The 10216-nt window shown below is 24.2% G+C and overlaps 1 protein-coding gene across 5 annotated transcripts in view; it reads left to right on the top strand.

The window, feature by feature from the left end:
• Nucleotides 1-10216, top strand: part of LOC129983937 (spectrin alpha chain-like) — a 179704-nt gene that overhangs the window by 127504 nt on the left and 41984 nt on the right. For all 5 annotated transcript variants that reach the window (XM_056093665.1, XM_056093664.1, XM_056093662.1 and 2 more), the window contains 9 exons: nt 485-601; nt 743-819; nt 4181-4377; nt 5159-5271; nt 5912-6099; nt 6735-6960; nt 7961-8092; nt 8215-8297; nt 8988-9126. In XM_056093665.1, the coding sequence (XP_055949640.1) occupies nt 485-601; nt 743-819; nt 4181-4377; nt 5159-5271; nt 5912-6099; nt 6735-6960; nt 7961-8092; nt 8215-8297; nt 8988-9126 (1272 nt within the window). The remainder of the gene's footprint in view (nt 1-484; nt 602-742; nt 820-4180; nt 4378-5158; nt 5272-5911; nt 6100-6734; nt 6961-7960; nt 8093-8214; nt 8298-8987; nt 9127-10216) is intronic.

Raw genomic sequence — 10216 nt, 5'->3', positions numbered from 1 at the left:
ATATATGTAAGTGGATGACTCAAAAATGATGCGACATAAATAAATGGAATGTGTTATATAATTTTGTGTCTGCAGTTGTATTTCTGCCTCCAATTTTGGTTTCAAGTATTCAAAAAAAGGTATCCAAAATACATGTTCGTTGTTTTAATTATTGTGTATTTACCACATCCCAGAGATTACTCGCCAAAGATTGCACTCTAATAATGCTCTTTCCTAACTATCATTTGACGATTTTTTACGGTAATAATAAACAGAGTACAATAATTAGAGAGTATAGGAGAAAATTTCGTAGAGTCCACTTCAGCTAATTTATTGTGAAAACTACTCACTTCCCCAGACTATATTGCAAATTAGGATTTTGTTCCCCCATAATTAGCACTGTATGACCTTTTTAATTAAAAAAATACATATTCTCTTGCATGTTTGAGATTCATGAAAGTGTATAGACATTTTGAAAATAACACAACTTCTGTTTATTCTTCAGGTAAGACTGGAAAGTATAGGAGCTGAAGATATTGTGGATGGGAACCCAAGACTTATATTAGGCTTAATATGGACAATTATCTTAAGGTTTCAAATTCAGGAAATTGAAATAGACGTTGTAAGTATTGTTGATGCATAATTTGTATATATGATTTAGAATTTCTCCTTGCCACATCATTTCAAATATATAATTTAAAATTTAATCATATTAGTAAGTAAAATACTCTTATATTTATTAAGAATACTTTTCTGTTAATAGAACGAAGATGACGAAAGTAGTGAGAAAAAGTCTGCAAAGGATGCATTATTATTGTGGTGCCAAAGAAAAACAGCTGGGTAATTTTTTTGTTTATTTTCTATGAAGTATTAAAGTAATGATATGGTACATTTAGAATGTATTGCAACAATACTGTAGATAGATCCTCTCTATATTGAATTATTGAAATGGAGAAGTAATGTGAAATAAACAGTTTTGAGATATACAAGTTTACTATCCGAGGTAATTTTCATATATAGTAAAAAAGAGTTGCTTTCATTTGATGTATTTTCTTTTACAGTATGAAAGGATGTTTAAAAATAAATTTTTAAAATATTAAAAAAAAAAAACGGTTTTTTTTATTTGTTTAATTTATTACAATTATTATACACTGCCTGTGATAACAGGGACAGATTATTCCGATTAATACTTTTATATTTAAGAAAAATTCACAGTAGATGATTTTTTTAAACTATTATTTGAGTGTGCTTTCAAACTTTGCTATTTTTATTCTTATATTTCATCATTATTTTCACATCATGATAGGAGTGCCCTATCATATTTGTTTAAAAAATAACTTGACAAAAAAAATAGATTAATATAATGAAGTTAATTTTTATACCCCCCTACCCCAAAAGTCTGTAATCATTTGGATAAAAAGTTCTAAATAAACATGAAAATTCATTCAATAAAAGCTTAAGGGAAATCCTTCTGAAGATAAGAATATTCAAAATAAATGGGATCGATTGTATAGTTTAAAAAGTATTATTAATACAAACACATGTAGTATGACAAAGGCTGCTTTAGATTTTTTTAAAAAATCTATTTCGCAATTGAAACAGAAATAAAATTGTTGAAATTATTTAAATGTTGTTCAATATTTACTAACTGCTTCTAGGATGACTAATTTTTTGTAAGTATTGAAGGGTACGGTTGATTCTATTGGGCACTTTTGCAAATTGGTCACATGGGGTTATGCATTTTTTTATGGCGTATTAAAATATAAATGCACCAACTTTCTTAAAAAAAACTTTTTAAAACAAAATATATTATTATTTAAAAATTAAAAAGTTTATATATTTTTAAAATATTCAATGTGACTTAATTTTTAATTTTCTTCTATTATTTATTTTTATTACCTAATATAAATTTATTTGGAACAAAACTGTCTATAATTTTTTAATTCCAATTAAATCCTAATTTATATATATATATATATATATATATATATATATAATATATATTAGGCACACTTACTGAATTTTCATACGAATATTATTTTTTCTGAACTAAAATTCACTTTTATTATCTGAAAAAAAAAAAAAAAACTTGAAATATAAAACATGTACTCTATTTTCTTTTAATATTCAACCTACATCTTCATTATCAATTCTATTTAATTTCATCAAAAATTAAGACACTTTATACATTTTACAAAGATATTTATATCTAATTACAATATCATTTTGAGAAAAGTCATTACAATGTACTTTTTTTTCTCTAGGACCTTCAAATATTCATTTTATTAAACTATGCTTTTTATGACTATATGTTAGTTGAATATAAGCATATATTTTGGTAAAGAAAGAATAAAAATAAAATTTCATGTTTTCATCCATTTTTGCTTATTTCAGTCTACTGCCCCTTTATGTTGCTGTGAACTTTATTTTTTTGCTATCTGTAGAAACAGTTATTAATAAGGTCATACCATTATTCCACTTTGTTATTTCTATTGCGTGTGATTTCAATAGTCACTTATTCTGCTGTCAGTCTGTCAGGAATGAAAAAGTTTCTCATGTCAAACTAGAAACTTTATGTAACTTATGGGTCAACAAGTGATAGTAAATATGATAGTTTGTAATTCTGCTGCTAGATGACTATTCAGATAAAAGAAACCCTCACCTAGGTTATTAGAGCATGAAGTCTACTGATTTCTACTGAATCATAAATAAAATTCATTGTTATTAAATGAATCTGTAAATATGGCAGGAAATGAAAGCATTTTTTAAAGAGCATTTTCAGATAAGAACATATTTTATTAAATTCACTTTTGTGAAAGTTCTATGTAGGGTATGCATTTTCTGTATGGGATTGTTTATCACATACACATATATGACAGCGATTATGAAAATATATATGAATTTTTAAAAGTTATTTCTGTTAATTTTCTGTTAAATTTTTAAAGGAAACATGAACTTTTAATTTGAAGCATTGTAGCACAATTATGCTAAGGATTTGATTTTCTGTTTTAAAATTATTTTTTGAAAATTTTATGATACCATCAATAAAGTGGACAGAAACTCATTTAACATTGTCATAATATGTTTGTTGAAAAACATAGTCACTAAAAAAAAGGAAGAATATATTTTCTTTGTTTAAAAGTAAATTAAAATTGGCTTTAAAATTGGTAAAAGTAAATTAAAATTGTAAACTTCTGTACTTTAAAAAAATACAAAAAATGCTTTGTGAGATAATCATTCCAGAAATGAATCAGAAATATCAAAAGTTTAAGTGCTGCTACTTAATCTAATTAAACAGTAAATAAAATTTCAAAAAGTTACTAAACATCATTATTGAACTAAGAAGAATTAAAAGTATTCTGTATCTTCTCCTGCATGTCAATTTTTACAGCCCGAATTTTATCTTTCAACTTATTTGAAAAAAGAGCATATTAATTTTTGACCTTTTCATGTTGAATTTGTTTAGAATAGTAGGGTTGCTTTTTTCCTTTGTATATTAAGATTTGTTTGATTAAAAAAAAAAAAATTAGACTGCGCATTGCTTGAAAGATATATGTTATATTTTAGATTAGTGTAAAAATCATTCTAGTGCAATAATTCTAAGAAAAATTATTGAAGAAAAACTGTGCCATAATATCAGGTTTCTAATTTAAAAAAAAATTTTAATTTTTAAGAAGTCTCATTTTGAATATTCTATGTATGCGTGTGGCAAATTTGATAACTCTAAGTTCAATGGTGAAAACTGTTAAAGGAGGAAAGAATAGATATATTTTGAGTTTTACTATAATTAGTTTTAATTTGTTAGCATTTTTCTTCTGTTCTTAATAGTATTTTGTATTTTGTTAATGATTGCTATACAGTTTTCATTCTCACCAAAAGCTTTTGTTTAGATAGTTGAAAGGCTTATTAAATGGTAATCTCAATTATTTGATTTACAGAACATTACTTTCTTAAAATATTGATATTTATTTCTCTAATTCATTGCTAAATCATTCATATATTAATGACATTAACATTTCAGCTTTGATAAATTGGCAAATTTTTGGTTTTAGTATTCAGTAGGTTAAATTGACTGTATTTTTAACTAAATGATTTTGTTTTTAAATAATTAATTAAAAAATAATTCTTTTTTAGAAATGAATTATTTTATGTTTTGATATTTGTTTTATTTTCACCAATTAAAGTTGTGATTGTATTTCAGCTATCCTGGTGTAAATATTCAAGACTTTCATGTCAGTTGGAGAAATGGCTTGGGTTTCAATGCACTTATTCATTCTCATCGTCCTGATCTCATCAACTACCCAGCTCTTATCAATAACAATCATATTCAGAATCTCAATAATGCATTTGATATTGCTCAGAAAGAACTTGGCATTCCTCGTCTTTTGGATGCAGAAGGTGAAATTATTACATATTTTTTTGTATGTATATTTACTGACAAAATCTTTATGTATGATTTCAGTTGACAAAAATAAATCTATTAATAAAAGACAAGAAAGAAATAAAAGAAAAGAAAATTTTTCATTTACCTTTCTAAAATAGATGATTTTTTTTATTATATTAATGCTGTACATCTCATTAATCTATTTTTTTCCTAAATCTGCAGTGAACTGCTTAACCTTTCATATTTTCTCATTGTAGTAAAATATTGTTAATAAATTAGGAATAAAAGGCATCAGAATAATTTTATATTTTTGTCAGTTCTTGCATGAAATTTATATATCATCTTATAGTTATTAGATGATACAAAATTATTAGTATGTCAAACTTATTTTCTTTTTTTTTAAAAAAATTTGCACCAAACTTATGAAAATTTTCAATAAATACATTTTTTTTTATTTAATGATGGTTTGGTGGTAAAATTATCCTAAAGTCTGAAAGGTCACTGCTCAAGATACCATTGCACAGACAATTGATTTTCTATGTAAGTTTGATGCATGTTAAATCCATCTGAATTAAATGGTTTCTCATTAGTATGGTGTGAAAATTTAAAGAAGGATTAGATATTCCAGTTTTCATTTTTAGCATCTGATCAGTATAAAAAAATAATACTTGAAAATACTCCTTGTATTGTTTCAATACTAGATGTTAATTTAATCTAACATTTATCATGTATTTTATTTTATCTCTTTTCATCTATTCAAAAATTGTTCATTAACTAATTTGATTTCTTTTCCAGATGTTGACATTAATAAACCTGATGAAAAATCTGTGATTACATATGTTGCCTCATATTATCATACATTTGCTAGAATGAAAAGTGAAATGAAAGGTGGAAAACGTATTGCTAATGTAAGACTTATTCATGTACTTTCCTATCTAGCTTTGATTTATACAGTTAAAAATTGTTTTGCTTTTCTTATATTTAAAGCAGCTTCAAAAGAATATTAAATTTGTTATGATTGGTATTTGATTAAACAAGATGATGCTTTTAGCAAGGGGAAAAAATCTATATTGATACAAAAGAATAATAATTTGTATTTTAATTTTTAAATTGCAGATGGCTGATGCTAATTTTTTCATAATTTTAATAAATAATGGATGTTAATTAGTATTTACATAAGCAAAACTTTACTTTTTAATAAATTTTTATAGGAATTTTGAAATAAAAATTTCAAAATTTTTATGTTACTTTGATTATTTTCCTAATATGTTAAGTGTATTTAATATGGAACGAATTGTTGTCTACTGTAGAATGCATTATGATTGTTAATGAATGCATGTATAATAATTGCTCATTTTTCTTATAACATTAAATTTCAAATTCTAAAATACTTTTTATTATTAAATTATTAAAAGAATCTTTATTTGAAGAATTCGTTTAATCTGTGGTTTTTTTGCTTATTTTTATATTATTGACTTTTTCTATTGCATCGTTATTTTGTTTTATTAACTAAACTGTAAAATTATTTCTTTGTGTATTAACTTTCAGATTGTTGGCCAAATGATTGATGCTGACAAACTTAAAAATAACTATGAGCTTTTTACAACTAACCTTTTGCAATGGATTCAAATGAAAATCAAAGAACTTGACAACAGGAATTTTCCTAATTCATTGGAAGGTATCCAGAAAGAACTTCTGAAGTTTAAAGAATACAGAACTATTGAGAAACCTCCGAAGTAAGTTTCAAAAGACTTAAGTTAATATTTACTTTATTTTATAATATTTTTTTCTGTGCAGTTTATAAAATACAGAAAAGAAAAATTGAATTAAAAATTTTGATGGATTTTATTATTATTTTTAGAGTTTTCTGAAAAATAAATAAATATTATATTTGAACTAAAATTGTGAATTTCTTTCAAATCTTGGACAATATACGATTATTTTCTATTGTGTTTTTCCATTTAACTGAAAAGTGCTGTTATCTATGATAACATTTGGCTTTGTATTTTGACTTTATAAATGTAGATTTGTACCAAATTTATTGCTAAATCCATTTACGGAATTAATGCCACATCAGATGTTTGCTTTTTCTACATTATATTTTTAAGTTTGCAGAATTAAATGTCATATATTGTATGAGAAATCGGAAAGTGAAAAAAATTATCTTTATTAAGGGTATTTAGGCACAATACCATTGTTAACTCATCGTAATGGAAATGTTTTTATTATTTCAGAGAGACAATTGTTGTAGTGGTTCAGAGCATTATAGGTTTTAAAAAAATTGATAAATATATCTTATGTTCATGTAATGTTCATTATGACTGCACTAATAAAAGCATAAATCTACAATATAATTATTCATTACTTGCAGATACAAAGAGCGAAGTGAAATCGAAGCTTTACTGTTTTCAATTCAGACAAAAATGAAAGCTTTGGGTCAACCTTTGTATGTGCCACCTGAAGGGCAATTAGTTCATGATATTGAGAAAGCATGGGATGAATTGGAAAAGGCTGAACATAGGAGAGAAGTAGCATTGCGAGAAGAATTACTTCGTCAAGAGAAACTAGAAAATCTTGCATATCGTTTCGAAAGAAAGGTATTTTATTAAAGTGATATTCAGGTTTATTATCACGATTTCATTTTATTTTTTACAAGTATTTGTATATATGCGCATGAAAGAACTTGGTAAGTTTTAGTTGAAATTTGACTTTGTAATAATATTTATCAATTGGCAAAGACATTGTTTTTTATCATATAAAACTTTTTTTTATTTTTCAAATACTGATTGATTTTAGATGATACATAATTCTAAACATTTTACATATAATATTGAAAACTGCATAGATGAAATTTGGTTTAATGAAAAGATTTTAGACTTTTAAAAAATTATATGAGATTTTTTTAATGAGAGTATTTATTGATTGGAATTTTTTTTCTAATTATAAACTCATAATTGTTTTTTTTTTAATTTGAAAGTGCCAATTTCAGTTTCTAACTCTACTGTATCAATTAAATTTCTAGCTCTTTTTATATAAAACAAATGCTTTAGTTTGGGAATTTTATTATTTTTAAATTAAAATCATCTTCACATTTTCATTTATTTATAATGTCTTTTTAAAGGATTTAATTAGATTTTTTTTTATCTTTTTGATTTGTCATTGGAGTTTAACTGTGACAGGGGCAAACTAAACAGTAATGAAAGCACTTTGTAAAAGAGAAATAAGAAAAATTATGAAAAATTAATTAAAAAATTTCTTAACATCTAGAGTTTGACAAATGATTCTAATAGCTGTAAAAACTGTGTTTCAATCAAACTCAGCTGATCAAGTTAGGTAACTGTAAAATCCAATAATATCATGATATTTTAATGAAGTGAAATTTTAAATTTGTGAAGAATATTGACTGAAGTGATAGGAGATATCTGAAAATAAGGATTTCATTTTTGAATTTTAAAAGAAATCAGTTTTTATTTCATTCAGTCCAGAATTATTTTTGTTATTTATATTTGTATTCATCTCAATAGCTTTATATACATTTATATTTCACTTTTTTATATTAAATGTATTTGATTTCTAAGCTGTTCGTTTATTTTTCAGAGTGTTGTTCGTGAGGGATATTTGAAAGAAATGATTCAAGTATTGTCAGACCCAAGGTATGGCAGCAATTTATCCCAGGTTGAAGCTACTGTGAAAAAACATGAAGCAATTAGTGCTGATATTCTTGCCAGGGTAAATTACAACATATTTTGAGTTTCATTTTTATTATTATTATTTTCTTGGATGTAAATTCATTTATATATCATACTTTTTAATGCTTTTTTTAATAATTAATTTTTATTCACCATTTCTAGGAAGAGAGATTTCAAAATTTAACAACAATGGCCGATGAGTTAGTAATGGAAAATTATCACAGTAAAGAAAGGATTAAATTGAGGTATGTTAAACTTTATATAATGTTTTACTTTTTATTTTCAATAATTATATTAATATTTTGAAAACTCTTCTTTAAGGTAACTTGAGTACTACAATGAATACTTTCTTAAATCATTGACATGAAAAAAAAATTATGGGAAAAAAAGAATAAATATTTGAAAATTTTATCAAATGATAATAATAGATATAAAACATATATAAACTTTTAAATATATATTTATTTTATTCTCATGATGCAATTATTATTATTTTTCTTCAAATGAATTTTGGTTTTTTCCCCCCATTTATAGAAAAATATTTTCTGATTCTTTTATGGAAATTAAAATAACTCATATATATTGATAATACATTTTTAAAAATTTAAGAATTGGCTGTTTTTAACAATAAGCCATTGGCTAAAAACTGTTTTGACATTTTCTTTCCTACCATTTTAACATAGATGTATCTACAATCATAGCACACATGTTGAATAAATTTTGTGATCGTCCTGAATCTTGAAACAAATGACTCTGATACTATGCAAAAAAAAACTGCTTTCGCATTTGCATAAAACTTCATTTTTCTTTGCTGTATAGGATTTCATCTAGAACATGTTGAAGAAATTATTCTTGCTTTAATATAAATTGTAAATGAAATTATATTAGTTTCATTTTAAAATGTGTTATAACTAGCATGTCCATCTTTATTTTAGGGAACAAGAAATAATGCAACGATGGGAATACCTTTTAGAATTATTGAAGAAGCATCGATCAACATTAACGAACTTGAGTAATTTAATGAGTATGCTCAGAGAAATAGATACAATAACTTCTGAAATTAAAGAAATGGAGGTATATATTTTTTTTTCATGCTATGATAATATTCATAGATGTTTTTTTATATAATGTGTCTGTATAAATAATTTTGATGACAAAATTTATTAACAATTGATATGGCACTTAATTTTTTGACACACTTTCTTTATATATATATTTTTTCTTAATATTGTCTTCTTATCATTTTAACAGTAGATATCATAAGTTGATGTATTAAATCTATTTTATCTTGCTTGATTTGCTATATATTTTTTAAATTGTAAGTTTTTATTTTCGTAATAATACATGTATTTCATTTCTGTTTTTAGTTCTGATTTTGTGTTCAAATTTCAAATCATTATTATTTAAGGTTAAAATTTTGATACAAAAATTAAAATCTTTTGTAACATTGAAAAAAAAAATTTAAAATCCTAGTGTGTTTTTTCCCTCTGTAATTTGTTAAAATGGACGTTTTGTAAAAAAATATTTCTGATTCTCTTACTTTTTTTTTTAATGCTTGATAATTAAAGGAAAAGGTAATATATATTATATTTATTTCAATTTTACATTTTATTTTGCTTATCACCCACTATCATTTCATTTGTTTAAAATTCTCAAGCTGATAAACTATATAATACTATTTCTCATGTTTTATCTCTTTTATTTAGTTTTCTATATATTCGTTTCAGTTGTTAGAAAATGATTTTCTGAATTCAGCTCAATGTAATTCTCTCTATTTTCTTCTCTTCTAGTTCTTTCTAGATTCTTTCATTTTTCAAATATTTTAGTGTAGTAAACATTATTTTAGTTTAGTGTTATAATGCATAAAACTGCTGCATTATAATATTATACTAGTGTCTAAAATATATGTATGAATGATGAAATATGTTTAATTTGACACATGATTATCTCTATATCATATTTACTTATATACTTCTTTATGTGCTTTCCATTTACTATGCTGGATCTTAAATCTAAGGCTGTAGGTATTTCTGTACTCCCAAAAATTAAACTTTATTTATAACATTGTTTGTATCTTTCATATTTATTGAAGCAAAATTATTACATTTTTACATTTGCAAAAAATGTGAGATATGACGTCAGCTATTCCTTCTGTTAGATATAT

The sequence above is a fragment of the Argiope bruennichi genome, chromosome 9, assembly GCF_947563725.1.
Source record: "Argiope bruennichi chromosome 9, qqArgBrue1.1, whole genome shotgun sequence".
Taxonomy (NCBI): Eukaryota; Metazoa; Arthropoda; class Arachnida; order Araneae; family Araneidae; genus Argiope; species Argiope bruennichi.
This window is presented reverse-complemented; position numbering and strand designations above follow the sequence as displayed.